The sequence below is a fragment of the Phoenix dactylifera genome, chromosome 6 (genome assembly GCF_051530095.1).
Source record: "Phoenix dactylifera cultivar Ajwa chromosome 6, Ajwa_hap1_PhDact_Kaust_v1.1, whole genome shotgun sequence".
Classification (NCBI taxonomy): Eukaryota; Viridiplantae; Streptophyta; class Magnoliopsida; order Arecales; family Arecaceae; genus Phoenix; species Phoenix dactylifera.
In genome coordinates this window covers 23133251-23150384 of record NC_143195.1, presented here as the reverse complement: position 1 = coordinate 23150384, position 17134 = coordinate 23133251, and the positions used below count along the sequence as shown (strand labels likewise).

Sequence of the window (17134 nt, the reverse complement as noted above, 5' to 3'; positions counted from 1 at the left end):
TCCTGGGGGGTCATCGTAGGTTTTCTTTCTCTTTGTGTTCTCTTGAACATTTGGGTCTCGGTTTTTCTTTTTTGGGATGCTTCACTTTGAAGTGGCATCCTCAAGAAAGCAACTGGTGGTACTTTTCTTTTTAGAAAGACTGCTACTCTTCCATTCATGGATGGAAAGGAAGTCTCTTCTTTATCTCTTCTTTTTCTCCTATGAGCAGCCATGGTGGTTTGAAATCCTATGGAGGATACCTTAGAGATCCTTGAATTGGACCCCAAGGTTGTCTGTCAACGATCAAGGGCTCTTGGACACTCTTCTTAAATCTCAATTCAAGATTCTTGCTTTGCAAGAATTATTGTTCGAGGTGATGTTGATCAACATCGGTTTGAGCCCAGCCGCCTCTTAGGATAAACTTTTTTAGATTTTTTTCTATTTTTTCTCTTTGTCATATTCTTTTCTGACCTTGTCTTCAGCCTTGCAGCTATTGCAGTAGTGAAGACCGACTTGGTATTGAACCGTAAGAAGCTGCATAAGAGGTTGGCTGTGGCGTTCGGGGGTAAAATCCCTCCCCAAAGAAAAGAAGTCTAGGCCACCAAGGTGGTAGCCCAGTTGGAACAGGGCGTTTGCTTCCAACCAAGTGGTTCCAGGTTCGAAACGCGCGGGCGTCGATTAAATTCGGGGACCAGATGCCCCACGCCTGGACACGGGGTCTGAAAGCGCTACTGGTCGGCTGGTAGCCTGGAGCCTGGGTGGTGCCAGGTGTGACGTACTCACACGGAGGGTCGGATCGGATAACCGAGCCAGCCTACGGGTGGGGAGGGTATGAGTAAAATAGGTCGGGGTGCCCAACACACGACTCGGTCTACCCGTATCGAACATTCTTCTGGCGGGGTGGGGGCCCAGTGGTCGGGGCTGCTACGCGGGGGTGGGCTTGTCCCTTCCTCCTCTCTTCCTCTTTTTTTCAACAAAAAAAAAAAGAAAAGAAAAAAAGTCTAGGAGAGAGTCTTCCTCGACCCCGACTGCCGAAGCTGCCGCCAAGTTCTTAGTTCCCGAGGTCTCCCTCGAGGGGACGCTACCTCGGGCAAAGAACATGGATCTCGACCTCGACCCCGAGATCGAGATTGTATAAAAAGAAAATTAATATATGAGAAGAAAAATTATAAATAAGAAAGAGTGGAGGAAGAAGAATTCGAGACATATATTACCAGCAACTTAAACCTCCCAATACTCTGATAATTCCCACCTTTTTCAGCTTGGTGCGCGAAAGATAAAAATTCTAATAATAACTAATTCTTTGAAAAGATAAAATTTTATTAATACGTATATTTTAGCTCCACTTGTTAACTTTAGCAGCCCCACATCGCAATCATTTAACAAGCGCCCAGAAAACTGTTCATATTTATTTTAAAAAACAAACTAGAGAAATCTTTTTTTGCTAGCAGTAGCTTTAACTTACAGTATTAATTACAACGACAAATAAGATAACGGTTATTCTAACGACTTCGGAAAGAGGTCTTTATATTGTACATTTCTTTCAATAAACAAATAATTTATTATTAAAAAAATAAAAAAGTATGGTTGAATAAATAATATTTGAATATTTGAATTTTACCTTATAAAATAGTATTATAATATAAATGTAAATTGAATGTATTTGGTTTATTTAATAAATAATGACTTAAATAAATAATATTATCATTGCGATTGTTATAAATTGTTCTTTTCAATTATAACAATCAGAATATTATTATTTTTTGGGACGAAGGCAGGTATCCGGCCGCCTTTCAATGGACCGTTCACTACAGGCAGTTTGAGGCCTTATTGTTTACAAGGACGGTGTCTTATATAAGTACTCGTAATTATACTAATATATAAATATTTGTTGTCAAAACTCAAAATTATATTATATTTACTTAAGTTTGGATGTTGGTGTCCGTGACGCGAAGACCGAAGTATGACATCCTTCTGCCCCAAAGCTGCTCTGCACCGCTGCGCCGGTCGCAGCAGTCTCCACTCTCCAGGCTCCAGAGAGCAGTCCTCGAATCGAATCGTCCTCACGAGAGTTCCTATGCGGACTCGTAACCCGCTTCACACATTAAAAGTTCGACGTATGACATGATGATAGGCTAGAGATCTAGAATATGCTGTTTGGGCCTCTGCAGCGGATCCTGCCACCTCCGTTGAAACCGTAAACAAAGGGAGGGGAACGCTGTAGCACGCGGAGACGCTAAAGTCCTGGATTGTCCTCACCTTAACCTTTCTCCCCAGCCGTCCATTTTAATCTCAACGGATGCGATCATCCTAACCCACTGGCCGCGTGATACCGAGCTGAGAAAATCTCCGCGGGGCCCACCTAGCTCCAGCTGTGCTCCACCTTTCGAGTGCCTCCGAGGCACGGTCACGTGATGACGCCCGTCGACCTAGCCTCACGTGGGCCCACCAATAAAATAAAGCTGGCGCGCATAATAATTGCTGTGCGGTCTTTTCATTTAAAATCTAGTCACGTGCCTGATGTTCCGGCGGATCGTGGCCGTTCGTGGTCGCGCCGAGGAATTCTCGGCGTCGGCCGCGGATATTCAGTGCGGGAAGTCGGTGGGCGGCGTGCTGTTTGGAACGGAACGGCTAATGAGGTTAAGCCACTTAATTATTTATTAAATTATCTTCTACACTTTTTATTCTAATTTTTTTTCAAATAGAGTTTTGGAAATACCCAATCATCACCGCATCCACCGTACTCCCGCTTCGATGCTGTTCCTCCTCTCCTCCTCCTCTCTTCTCTTCGACCCCACGCTCTCTGCCGTCAGAATCGAGCTCTCTCTCTCGCTCTGTTTCCTGTTCTTCTCCGAGAGCAACCATCAACACTTGCCCCTGTGCTCCCGCTGGCAGCATTTACAGGGACAGCTAGGGTTTCTCGGGAAGCGTCCGGGCTTAACTCCACGTTACTGACCCGGCGTTCGGCCTCAGAAGTTAAGGTTTCTGCTTCTTTTGTCTCATTATAGGAAGCTTTGGAAGCAGGAGCGCTTTCTCTCTTCTCTCGCTGGCTATCTTTCTTTGTCTTCTTGGAGGGAGGGAACTCATCAGTGGAGTGTGATAGGTTTTCTTTCGTTCAGCCACTTGTTCTGGCGTTCTGCTCCCTTTCCAGGATGAGGTTTGGCGTTTCCCGGTGCATTAAAAAGAGGAGGTAGGGAAAAAGCTGGACTTTTTCTTGCTTTCCCAGAAGCGGATGGGGAGGAAATGACCTTTGGGTCCGGTTTTTCCCTCTGAAGCTCAGCTTTTCCGTAACTCGTACCCAATCCCACGCCAGCATCCCTTTCCTTGGCTTTTGTTGGTTCCTTGAAGAAGCCCTTCGAGTCTAGAAGAGCACAGGGGTTTCTCTCGGAGCTCTCTTGATCCATGCTTCTCCTTCTCCCTGCTTTACTCTTTTCTTGAGCCCGGAAAGTTTAAATTTTTATAGCGTTTGAGGAAGAGAAGACCGAAAAGTTTGGATTTTTATAGTATTTTCGCGTAGTAGTTTCTTTGTGGTTTAGGGTTTGGGAGTGAAGCGGAGGTCTGCAGTCATTTGCATGGATGGGAGAGAAGGGATGGCAATGTCCGGGCCGGCGTCCTATTACATTCATAGGGGAATAGGCGGTCCAGCCGCCGTCTCGCAGCAGCCCGGTCTTCACGGGCCGCCGCCGGGGATCCGGTCGATGCCAAACCCCGGCTCAACCCTGGCCGCGCAGTCCTCCGGCATGGGGGTCGGTGCTGGGCCTGTCGGTCCGGCGGCGTTTCAGGTGGAGCCCTCGCCAGTGATCTCTCCCCTCGGCGGTGGTGGCGTGGGCGGCGGGGGGCATGTGGGAGTGGGATCCGGGGAGCCCGTGAAGAGGAAGAGGGGGAGGCCTAGGAAGTATGGGCTGGACGGGACCATGGCGCTGGCTCTGTCGCCTATCTCCTCTGCGACGCCGCCGGGGTCGGGGATGGGCTCGGGCTCGGGCTCAGTCGCTCCTACTCCGAAGCGAGGTAGAGGGCGGCCCCCGGGCACTGGGAGGAAGCAGCAGCTGGCTTTGCTCGGTGAGTTCATACAAATTCCTCTCTTCGGGTTTTTAGAAGAGAAACATATTTCATTTTTATCATTTTTCTTGATGTTTCATGCTTGTTTGTTTCGATTTTTTTTTTTTTTTTTTTTTTTTGCATGGTAAGTCTATAGCTTTTATGCTTTTCTGGGATACGTGTTAAAAAGAATACGGATGTGATATTCAATAATTAAATAGATTCTGTAAACAAAGAATCCTACCTTTCGAGGAAAAAGGAAGTCTGGATACGATACTCAGAGTGTCCGATATCTTGATCTTGTTGCATAAATTTCTTGTGCAAATCCTAGATACTTCCTTTCTGTTGTTTAGAACTTTTTTCTTTTTGCTAAAAGTTTGGAGTTTTTAATTGTAATAATGCTGTCTTGATGGATCCGTAACTTTGATCTTGGTATACGTTACTTATATTTTTTTTGGGGGTCGTTCTCAGAGGTTTAAGACATGCTGGGATACGTGTTAAAATAATACGGATAGGATACAAACATCAATAATTTAAAATTTGTCGGATTCCTGGCTTCCTAGGAAAAAAACATTCTAAATACGACAATTAGAGTATCCAGTAACTTTCTTTTCTCGCATGAATTTGCTGCCTCCACCCCTCTTAGCATGCATAAATGTGCGAGGGGAAGAAATGAAGTATAAATTTGTCAGATGCCTTTGACTTCGATCCTGTGTATAACTTTTTATTTTTTTAATAATAAACAAACTGCTTTTAGTGGACACTGTCCCATATGAATATATTCTGATGAATTGTTTTCAGAAGCACGTGTGTTTCGTGTTGCCTTTTGTACTGTTACATTTCTGTTAAAAGATATATTTTATTTAAATAAAATAGTTAACATTTCTCCTGAATCATATATTTATTTTTTTGAGTTTAAAATGTCCTGAAATCCTTTATTAGTGTTCAGTATCAACATTCATATCACCATCAAAGCAATGCAAATTTTAGCCCATCTGTGGCTCCCTATAGAGACCTTGCAAAATGTCGAGCAGGAGCCAGCATCAGTAATTTTTTTTACCTTATCTAAAATCCTAATTGATTAAAAACTTCTGATGGTGGAAGTGAGGTGTCAGATGTATTAAAATAGGGGATGAATACCCTTTTGGATTATTTCTGGCTGCTGCCAAGGTGGATTTTTTCTTTGCTGACAAAACAAGTAGATTGATTTTCTTGACCTCTTTCTTTGCTCAAATTTTCTTAGAGGAAACTATCATGAAATCCTAGCATATGATATTTTGTGTCAGTGAGGGAACTTTTTTCTATCAATCAGCTACCTTCCTGGCCCTACTGGAAACTGAATTTCATATTACTATTTTAGAGAGGATCCTAGTGCAACTTCATTTTAGTGAGACTGGACACTCCTTATATTACTGGCCTCTGGTGATGTTGTTTTTCTTTTTCTTTTTCTTTTTTTTTTAATGCTTAGAATCTGCTAAACTGAGAAAGAAGTTAAGCAGCTTAGCTCAATGTTTAATTATTTTTCTTCTTTGTCACCTTTTTTTATAATTTTTTTAGTTATGTCTATCATAGGCCTTGTTTCATTGTCTATACAACTGATTTATGGGGATGTCATACATAGAATAACTCTATTGATTTATCGTGATGTGAGTATCTTAGAATGCTGGATGCCAATATCATTTTCCAGGAAGAACTTGTTGAGCTAAGAGATCAGATGGCACTGACTCGCTATTTGAGTGGTTCAGATGTCTTCTGGTGCTAATGCAGTGGAAGGTCTGTACATCCATTAAAAGTGCAGTCCAACATCCGACCTTGTTGCGTTATGATTACTATTTATTGTATCATCCCATTACTTGGGCCTAGAATTATTTTTTCCTCCAAAGGGCAAAGGGAAATATGCCTCCAAATTTTAAATCCTATCTGGTACACTGTTTCTTTGCTCTAGCAACTTTTTTTTTTTAACAAATTCATGGGTTTCATGGACATGTCTCTTCTTGAAATTTAATAACATTAGTTTATCATATTGGAGTCTGAGACCTATTTGCCTGCTGTGTTGTATAGGGGAATGGGTAGCTGGCTCAGCTGGAATGGGTTTCACGCCACATATCATAACAATTGCTGTAGGGGAGGTATGAGTTGCATCCTTCATCTTCTTGTTCAGCTGATTGCAACTACTATTTTAAAATTTTCTTGCTACTCCATAGAATTAGTTTTCGTTCACTAAACATTTTTGTGACGTTGAGTCTCTTTTACAGATGCTAAACTGATTGAGGATAGGAAACCATTATGGAACTGCTTTTTTGCATATATAGTTCTCCAATAACCAGGGGGTGGCATTTATCTATTTTTCAAACAGGAAAGAACATCCAGTAGAGGTCATCTTGTGGAACTTATTATTCATTGATTTATATGTGAACAGATCATTATGTATTTGGATGTCTTAATGCAACTTGATGACGTTCAAATGTCCTCTACCAGGAGCGTGCTAAAATCAATCTCGTTATAATTATTATTAGCATGGGCTATTATATGGAAGTCCGACATCTAGGTATAAAAACTTTGCTTTATCATATGTATAGAGGGCTCTGTCCATAGTTACAGAGACAACCAATCGTAAAAGCTGATATAGTTTCAACCAAAGTGAAGGAAAGCTGTTTGCATTGCTAATTGACCTTTTATGTTTTAGCTATTTAAATATGGTCAGTTTTTGTAGTTTTATTATGGCTTTTCCACTCCATTTGATAAAACATTACCCAATATTCTTTTGATAAGTAAATATGTTATCCAACCTGGTAGCCATAATTAAGAAGAAGAAAAATGATTTTACTATGTTACGTGAAAAGCAGGGCATGTGAAGAACGGCACTGCACATGGTTATGCAAAAATCTACAATAAGCAGATATATTGCACCTTCGACCTTTGTGTTGGCTTCTTATCCTATTCATAATTCATTAGGTTATTATTATTACTCTCACTGTTGGCATGTAATGGCATGGCAATTATTAAGTCTCATTGATTCTCTTTTTGCAGAGATAATTTGTCTGTCCTGAATGTCCCATGCTGTTTTGTTATTTAGTTATACTTCTGTGAACTTCACAGATTGCATTGGTTGAATTAATTTAGACGCATAATCTAAAATAACGATTCCAATACTCGGTCATTCTTGTGCAGGACATTGCTTCAAAGATTATGTCATTTTCCCAACTGGGACCACGGGCTGTCTGTATCCTCTCAGCAAATGGTGCTGTCTCGACGGTGACGCTTCGCCAACCAGCAACTTCTGGTGGCACAGTCACGTATGAGGTTAGAGATTTTTCACTTATTTTCTATGATGAAGCATGTTGATTCATATATAAACATTTTGATTTGTCTTATTATCACTTCAAGGTGTGGTGATAACTGATAGAGAAATGGAAGACGAGATTTAGCTTATCTGTCTTATATGTGTCATGAATGTGCTACAAAATAAATCAATACAAACTAGGAATTAAACTATGGCATGCTTGCACTGTTTGATTGTGGATGCTATTGGAACAGCAGGGACAATGTGATTGGATGCATGTGAAATAAGTTTAATTTGTTAAGAAGCATAAATGACCTGATTTAGATACTGTATAGTTGGAAAATACAGGTAATGGTTTCCATAGGGACCCTTGCTATTGTGTATTAGCTGAATATAAAGTTGCAATCTGTTGGCTAAGGAAAATCAAGAGACTTTATTGGACTTTCAATGCTTGGTGCAGCTATACTAGACTAGCTTGTGTCATGTGGAACATGGAAGAATGGAATGATGCAAGGTTGAGAACATGATCTTGCAATGCCATTGGGTGCCTAATTGGCCTGCCATTAGAGGTAGGGAACTTACTAAGTCCAATCTTTTGGATGATTTTGTGGTGACAAATCTTGGAAGATTTCCAATTCCATACAATCATTCTCCTATTTGCGTTGATTCAGGAGGTGAGGTTATATGAACAAGGACTTTCAGCTTTGGAAACCTTATAGATGGGAAGAAAAGTGATGATATGGTCCAATAATGGCAGCCATACCTAGAATGCTAGAACATCAATTATTGAGGATCCCAGAGACATTGATAATGCGAGTTAAAAGAAAGAATAGCTATGCTAAACATGAAAATAGCAAAGCTGACTTGCAGAAAACATTTAGGTTATGAAGAAATTATATGGCATTTGAGGTCTGACGCCCTTGGAGATTACAAAAACATTTACGCCAAAGACAAAAAACTAATGCCAAGTTGCAAACAATATTTAGGTTTTCAGGAAATTTCGTGGCATTTGTGGTGCAGGGTCGTATGGCTAAAAGAAAATAATTCTGCTTATGTCTTTCCAATGCAAATGCTAGGAGAATGAACTCTAGTCTCTACCAGAGTACATGAAAATATGGTGATGGAAAGGCAAGAATGAAACCGATCCTCAATTCATACTTGAACAGATACATAGTTAATTGGGAAATAAATTAAAGAAATTAAAGAACTTAGCAATATGTGGAGAGAGTGGATGCCTCTCAGAGTAGCACTTGTTTTGTTAAAAATTAAGCTTAGGTTTTTCTAGTTTCTAATCTGAAATAGAGAAGTTTTTGAAGGCATTGTGCTTTCCCTGTTACTTTTTAAGAGGTATTTATCCCCTTTCTAGTTGGATCATGGCTACATTTCAAGAGTTGTTTGATGGGGAAGAAGGCTAAGAATTGCCCAATCATTCATTGATAATAGCGCTGCATCTAAAAAAGAGTGGTACGAAAAGAAGGGTCACAATAAACCCTTTCTTTTAAGTTAACATATGTTTTTCTTACCAAGCTGACCTCATAATTATGGGATATAGCTATAGCCTTTTGCTTCTAGGTTAAGGGCTTAAGATATAAATTTGTAGTTTAACTATAAAGTGAAAATATAATATCCCTTAAGCTTTTTACAATAATAGGCAATATAGCCTTCTCTTTTTGGTAGTAGAAATTAGAGAAGACAACATTGTGGTTTTAAGTTTCATGTTAATGCTTATATTGATTTCCATGAACACGAGTATGGATTCCTCGAACATTAAGCTAGCTATACCATTTGGACCAGGACACTATGTATGGCCATCCGTAAAGTTCAATCTGTTGATTAAACATCATGTCATATCTTTCTTTGGTTCACGTGCATTGCATGTGCCAATCCAGTTTTTCAAAGGCAAAGTAGCTATTACCTTGTTTCCTATATAAGATTTGATAATATAGAATCACTGAAAATATTGAAAAGAAAAATTTTAAAATCCTGATCGGTGGCACTAGTAAGAGAAAATGAACCAACAAAAACCTGAGCTCTAATACTATAAGTGTACCGTCAATAGCGAGGCTTTAATGATCGAAAGGAAATGTTGATTAGAAAACACAGAAGTTATCTAAAGCTATAGGTCGTGAACACAATTCTTTATAATTCTATTTTATGTTCGCATGATCTCTGCTGAAAATACTTCTAATATGCGCATAAAGGACAAAAAAAATTATGATAAAATCATTACATAAACAATTCATTAAAAATTCAAGTGTACTGTCCTAATCTTTTTATTAGATGCTAACATGATGGTTCACCACAATAGCTTCACACAGCCCTGGTCTAAGCTTAATATCCAATCCATCTTGGGGGCCAAGCCTAAATGCCCATTTAGTTTGTGAAGTCCCATGCAGGCTTGTGTTTAGTCCCACATCGGTTATGCATTGGGTAGATCTTTGGAGAGTCAAGAAACTCAAATAATATCTTCTGGCTAGCCTTTTAGGTGAGGTTCTAAGTTTTGACAAATGGTATTAGAGCAAACCCGGCCTATGGCTTATGTAAAATAGGGATGCTGCAGTATGGGGGCCTATTTGGACTAATTGCGAGTTGATCGTAGTATTTGTGATTGGATTGTGGTACTTGTGATTGGATTTGAATAGATTTGGACTCTTAGTCTAGAGAGAATGCTAAGGTTTAAATGGGGCAGCATGTGAGGATCCATGTGAGCGTGTGTTTAGTCTTCCATCGGCTATGCATCAGATAGATCTTGGTTACTTATTCAGGGTCAGGGAACTCAAATAATACCTTTTTGCTAGCTTTTTTGGGTGAGGTCCTAGGTCGTTACATAGTTTCAATTTAGTTTGGATATGAACTAAGTAAAAAATAAGACATTGTGATAACTAAGCATCTACTTCAATATTTTGTCATGCCTACACATATTTGAGCTTGGATAAGACATCGAATTGCTTAAATGGAAACAAAACCCAGTCTTTTTATTCTAGTTTGAGGAAAACCATCTTGAGAAAAGTTACTAACATCATAAAAGAAGCATTTTGCAGCATTCCATTAATTGAAAGGTTAGATTTCTATTGTGTATTCACTAGTCAATGAGCAAGTGTTCAACTCAACTTCCTCCTCTTCATCCAAACAACCTTCTCGGTCCTTCCCATTTTGTACCCATTCACTGACCATCGCCAATCCCTCATATGTCAGTTGACCACCACCATTACTTGACTGTTGTTTCCATAACATAGTCTACATGGTTTGTTGAATTTTCCTTTCAGATGTACCTAATCGATCCTCTCCTACTAGTGGAGAAATTATTGGAGATATGAAACAGATATTCTTACCTTCACCTCGACCAAATCAGCGAGTAGCAGTTTCTGAAGTAGGAGCCTAACTTCTAGAAGTAGAAGCCCATTTAAATAAATGGAGGGATGCCAAATTGTTGGAGAGCCAACTGGTTGCTTGCAAATCATTTTTTTTGTATGACCTCAAAAATTGCTGAAAGGAACTTTGAGGCCTTACCTTATCATTGGCTGATAAAAGGATGGCTCAATTTGACAACTTCCATAATCAAAATGCTTAACCAACAAACAAATTGGCTGTAGTATTTCGATCAAATTGGATGAAAAGGTAGATGCTTCTAAGCTGAAAATAAAAAGGCTACAGAAGGGTCATACAAAGGTTCAAAAACTTAGTTTTGATTTTGGCCAAACTAGGTGGGTTCTGTTTGGTGGTTTTAGTTCAACCAGAAATCAGCAATATTTTTTTTCATGATTAAAAAAAAAGAGAAATGCCAATCAAAATTATGAAAATACAAAAAGTGATAAAAACTAACAAAATTCAGGGGAAAAAACTAACTAGACATCATATTGAAGTATATTATATGTTTATATTGTTTAGGGCTTGTGGATGTGCTGATATGTAATTTTATGTAGAAGCAATCATTCCTTTTTTTTTTGGGGAGAGGGCGGGGGGGGGGGGGGGGGGGGGGGGGTGGAGAATATTATCATGTTCACAATGTAATGTATCATTTTACTGATTGAGAACAATCTGTATAACAATCAAAATGTCTAAATCTTTTTTGCAATCTAATGTCGCAAGACTTCCAAATACTCTGGAAACTTCCAAAGTCTAATTTAATCTTGGAGGATATGCTTTGCATCATTTAAAGAATTGAAGGAGTGGGAAATTTGACGACAGTTAGAAATTAGTTTTGGCCAAAATTGAATCATTAATTTTAGTTCTTGAGTTTCATATGGAGCTTAAACAATGGATCATGCTTTCAACATGCGCTATTACCTTTGCATGGAAGAAGACCAATATTTGTGATGTGTTTTGCGGTGTCTTTAGTTTATGCATATCATGATTGGCATCTTTACATAACTCATATGATTTGCGGTGTCTTTTTGCTTGAATTAGTTATGTGTGCACCTATGTCTTTATGAATCATCCTTTTATGCATGCTTTGCAATTATCCTCCACGGACTATAATTAGATTTTCAACCATTTATATGATTTATGGGTTAATTTGCAAACATTGGGTACTTAGATCCTTTCCATGCACAGAAGCATCTGGGTAAAAGCATTTATTTCCCTAAGTCACTATCAAGCCTTGATGGCAATTATTCCATATATTGACCTTCTTAGCTTGAAGCAACCAAAGAGATTTTGGGCAGATATGACTTCACAGCTCTGTTACATGCTTTGCATGTTATGTCAATCAACATGGAGCTTTATAGACTCAACTCATCCATCTTGTATGTTACTATGTCCATTACAAATTTCACCAAGTTTTGCATCCCTGAATTTGAACATATGATCAAGCTCATCCTAATTTGAACCTACCTGGTTGCTTTTGTGGATATGGTGTATTAGCTTGTTCTTTTTCCCTTGAGGGCATCAATGCCTTTGCAGCTTCACTCATGCAGCCACACGTCTTCAGAATTGATTATCTTGGCACCAACATGCTCATCAGCTTGTGAAATCAAGTAATATGGAAAGGATTTGTGGTTGTAACTATTTTTAAGATACTAATCTACTAGGTGCCATATTTTGTTTTAATGACATTACAATAAACCTTAGTTATTGTACTTCAACTTAAAGGTGAGCTTCTAATCTTGGTTTTATGTTGCTCATTTTAAATTGAATTTTTTCTTACTTTGATCTTTTTGATATAAGGGTGAGCCCTGATGCAGTGGTAAGATTGCTCATTGTGACCTGCATGTCATGGGTTTGAAATACTTGGAAACAACCTCTGCACGTTGGGTAAGGTTGTGTACGTCTTACTCCACCCAGTCCCTGTAGTGCTTGGAGCCTCATGCAATAGGTCGCCTTTTTTAGATCTTTTGACATAATTGTCTCAGCACAGCTTTGTGTAAATAAGATCAATTTTTGTAGAGGCATTATGTAAATAAGTTGAGTTGTTTCACAAAATTACATCCATTTGATGTCAAAATTGATCATAGCTCGAATACATCATCCTATACAACACAATATGGACCAATTTTTTTTAGAAATTTGTTGAGTTGTTTTTGATTTCTTGGTGAACTCTTCTTAAATTGATAGTATTTTAGGATTTGAAGTCTTCACTTGATGACCAGTCCTTGGTGTTCATCCTTTGAGTAGTTGTGAAGGGTGGATTGCATGATTATGTGTAATTCTTTGGACAAGTTGGTGCAGCAAAACATTTTGCATTCTACCGTACTCTGAATCTTTTGCCTGTCTGGAAGCATAATGTATTGGCATCTGTCTAAATACTAATCAAGATTGGTCTTCATCTGATGACATATTATTGGTGATTATCCTTTGAGAGTAATGTCCAGTATAGAGTTGTTCATGTTACGATAATTTTAGATATATATGTGATTCTGAGGAACCACTAGATTGTTGCCCTTTTTTAGGACATACTGCTCTGGGATCTGTTTTAGGCATAATTAGAAAAATTACATGTAATTTCCAAATTAAAATCAATTTATTGTAGTGAGATCCTCAACTAGATGAAACTATGAATAAAAACTCACACCATCCAGTGAATAATAAAAAAATCATTTGAATTCGGTCGATTATTAGTAATATATGGCAAATTAGCATGTTTCATGTTCTCTCACATTTTCATACCATCCAATTTTAGGTTAGGAGTTAATCTAAAGTCTTTACTTTTCATTCACTGTTTTTCCCTATATTTGATTGCCTATATCATATTTTACTACATGTTATTCTCACAATATATTGTGTCTTTAATTATACTTCTTTTTTATGCATGACACCCTTTTTTGTTGCTTATTTGCAAATAAAGATATCCATTTTCAATATTTTCAAACCACATGTATATTTCCTCATTAGCTATTTCTTATGGAACTATTTTAGTCTTATTTAAGGCATGTGATCAGTTTGGAACCTACAATGGGTGAAGCACATGGAAAAGATAATATAACCCCATTTGATCAAAAAATTCTTTGCAGCTTGTAGATTAGAATTTTTATGGTTTCACTAGTGTAACACATCCTCATGTGCATGTCCACACACATGGATTTGTATTTATGCACATGAATATCTCGAGTCTATGGTTTCATCCAAACAACTTAATCACAATGCTCGTGCAAAAGACAAGACTGATTTGAGATAAAATTGGTAGCTTGGTCTGCTGTACTGTTCCGTAACTTCTGATACAGGGCGTACTGTATCGTTTTGGGAGGAAACTGGTACAAAACTTAACTTTAAGCCTGTACAAACCTCGTAAGATCTGCTTAATCCTAACATAGATCCTTTAGAAATAAAACTAATGTTCTACAACCTATCTATTATTTGATTTGGGGAAAGCACGGAGCCTTGTATGTTGGTGATGGACAACCACATCAAAGTAACTTTGCCCATGCAAGGAATAGGCCATCTTCATGATTTTGAGATTGAAGAGTTAAGCATACCTTGACTGTAACCATCATGGTTTTTCCCCACTACTTGAACTCAGCCTTACAAGTCCTCATGCACCTCCCATTTTTATGAAGGCCTCTTCTGGTGTTACAGCAGCCTTCTATGAATCCTTCTTACATGAAGTGGTGTTGCGGTTGGCTAATGCACAACTGTGAAAGAGTTACCCCAAGGTTGAAAGTTCAAGCCTGTCGTGACTCATTGCAAGCTGTGAGGAGAAAATTGTGCTTGTTTAGTAGTTTGAAAAATCATGATATTTAGTTGCTTTTCAAATGTTTTTTTCTTCCTGTTGAGGCCAATCCCTCCTTTGACCCTCCAATTTGTTATTTTGTTTTTCCATTGCCTTTCACTTTAAAATGCTTAATTAGTGGGGGGATTTGGTGGCACCTGTGTTTTTATCACCTCTAGTCTGGAGGGCAATGTATTGACAGGTTTCGTAGATAAGACTTGCTCGACTCTTCAAAAACCTTTAGATGCTTCATCGAAGTACTGGTGAATAGGAATTATTATGTTGGGGGTAAACCTCATAGCATTATGATTTTCTGAAGAGAAAAGCACGCTTGATCTGCCATTGTTACCTTCAGATGACCCTCATTCTAGATTTTTGTCCATCAATGTAGAAGTTTAAAAAGAGGTTGTCAAACCTACTTTTTCCCATACAAGGTTCTTGATATCACGGTCCTTGCTTTGAGTTCTTGTTAATAAATCTATGCAGAGGCATTAGTTGGCAATTTGTCTAACACCATGGACAAGTTGATTCAGTCTAGATCTTTTGTGATAACACAAATATCAGTATTTCTTCTAATAACAAGATAAAACTTGCACTTTCTTATTCAGTCTTCTGAAGAATTTGTGAACACTTGTATTCAGTCAGTCACTTGCACTGTTTTGCTCAATCTTCATATAGGTTTCACGTTTTTATTCATGTGATGCATTTTTTTAAAACTTGTTTAGGGCCGTTTTGAAATACTCTGCTTGTCTGGCTCTTATATGTTGACTGATAATGGAGGATCCCGGAGCCGGAGCGGTGGTTTAAGTGTATCTCTTTCTAGTCCTGATGGTCGCGTGATTGGTGGTGGGGTTGGTGGACTGCTTATAGCCGCAACCCCTGTACAGGTAACTAGTTTGCACCTCTTGTTATATTCTATGCATTTGAGTTTGATATACTGGTGCACTTTGGGCATGTATGGTTTTGATGATAATCAAGTCTCATCTTGTTTCAATTTTCCCTTTTTTTTTCATATTTGGACATTCGGGTAGGCATTTAATATTGTTGTTTATATATGTAGGGCATTGTAAGTTATATATATATATATATATCCTTCTTGATTTGATCATTGCGAATATGCTTAAATTCTAAATTCTTTTAGGTGATAGTTGGAAGTTTCATTTATGGAGGATCAAAAATGAAGAGCAAAACCAAGACCATCCAAGAACCAGGTGTTGAATCTGATCATTCAATTGGGGACAGACAGACACCATCCAGTACACTGCCCAATCAAAATCTCACCCCATCTGTCATGGGAGGATGGCCGGGTTCAAGGCAAATTGACATCAGAAATGCTCACATTGATATTGACTTGACCAGGGGCTAGCTCATGCCGGTTTATTTATACCTAGATGGATGGTGTGTGTATATGGCGTTTGTAGTATGATTGAGGAGCCTTAGGTAAAATTAGCAACATTCTGCGAGTCTTACCGAACTCGCATCTTATTCCTGCTTGATCTCATTTTGTTCTAACTTCATTTTGCAGAAGATACCAACCATTTGATGCTTTTTGTGGGAATTTTTTTTTTTCCCCGTTTCCTCCATTGTCATATTTAGCATTAGATGGCATTATGCATTGCCTGTGCGTAGCCGGTATGCTGTCTTCTACTTAGGTTTCATGCTAGAAATTGATCATTGGAAATTTCTTTGCTGTTGTCTCAGACGGCAGGAAATTTTTAAGATTGCCAAAATGTGATGACAAGCCTTTTCATTTTTAGTGCTGCTTGTAATCCATTTGAGTATCTCCAATCAAATTACCGGTCAAAGACTGGCATGTGCAATGTTCAGGGCATATTGCCAATTTACTTTTGATTGTTTTGACTGGATCCAGTTTGGTGTTATTAGTCTCTAAGTTTTGTCATTTTGATGTAGTCAAACTATTTGAATTTGGTCAATAATGTCAGTTTCTTATTGCAAAGGAATCCGCTTTGTTCTGATTTGATTACATTTTGATACACTAAATAAGATAGTCCCAACTTGAGGCTTTGCGTGGGAGGTTACTGTGGGTATGATGGGAATTGAGGCAGATGTGAATTCACTTTGTAAATCAGATTTATATGTCTGGATACTTCAATTGTTCAAGTGGTTTCATCAAAAGCTAGGTTGGTGCATAAGTGATTCTGTAAAAGATGATTAAAAGAGGATATGGAGAGAATAGAGACATGGAAGGAAATTCTCACTGGTGAAAATGCTTTTTCTCCTATCAGGAAAAGTAATATTTTGCGAAATGGTTTGGTTTGGTTGCCTTCAGCATCAAAATTTCATTAACATGTTGGATGATGCAGGTAGCTGCCATCCTAATTTTCCTACATTAACATTGTAATGGTTTGTAGTTTAAGTCGCTAACCCTTCTAAGTATCAGCAGTACTGCATAAAGGTCATTGCTTCTATCAAGTTCATCTCTTCATCCCCTTCCAAGTTTTCACTTCTATTTTCAGCTTCATCTCCTCCGACATTATGATTGAAGAAAATCTTATTTTCTTCGCCAGATGCACTGCTAAATGCGAGTCAGCATTACCAAGGCTGCAGAAATTACCCCACCACCAAAAAGCCCAAAAAATATTTTTTCAGCATTTCAACTGTTTTGAGTAGCTTGATGTTTAAATCCAGTAAAATACTTGGTGTAATGGGAGAGCTTATGGACAACTTAA

General features: G+C 38.5%; 2 protein-coding genes across 2 annotated transcripts in view; both read left to right on the top strand.

Moving 5' to 3' along the window:
• Positions 1-632: 632 nt before the first annotated feature.
• The window catches only part of LOC149753355 (uncharacterized), a 100154-nt gene continuing 83652 nt past the window's right edge, over positions 633-17134 (top strand). The window contains exon 1 of the mRNA XM_089923901.1: positions 633-856. The gene's annotated coding sequence lies outside the window, so the exon portion shown is untranslated. The remainder of the gene's footprint in view (positions 857-17134) is intronic.
• LOC103710312 (AT-hook motif nuclear-localized protein 9-like) lies at positions 2691-16401 on the top strand. The gene is made up of 5 exons (XM_008795980.6): positions 2691-4038; positions 6079-6146; positions 7189-7320; positions 15170-15331; positions 15586-16401. Exons 1-5 carry the CDS (start codon positions 3552-3554, stop codon positions 15808-15810), a joined length of 1074 nt encoding a protein of 357 aa, XP_008794202.3. The 5' UTR covers positions 2691-3551; the 3' UTR covers positions 15811-16401.

What these genes read in the sequence shown, in the direction of transcription:
- LOC103710312 (XM_008795980.6), top strand. Translation starts at nt 3,552, where the DNA reads ATGGATGGGAGAGAAGGGATGGCAATGTCCGGGCCGGCGTCCTATTAC. An exon ending in TAACAATTGCTGTAGGGGAG is followed by an intron (nt 6,147 to 7,188) that starts GTATGAGTTGCA and finishes ATTCTTGTGCAG; the next exon opens with GACATTGCTTCAAAGATTAT. An exon ending in GTGGCACAGTCACGTATGAG is followed by an intron (nt 7,321 to 15,169) that starts GTTAGAGATTTT and finishes AAACTTGTTTAG; the next exon opens with GGCCGTTTTGAAATACTCTG.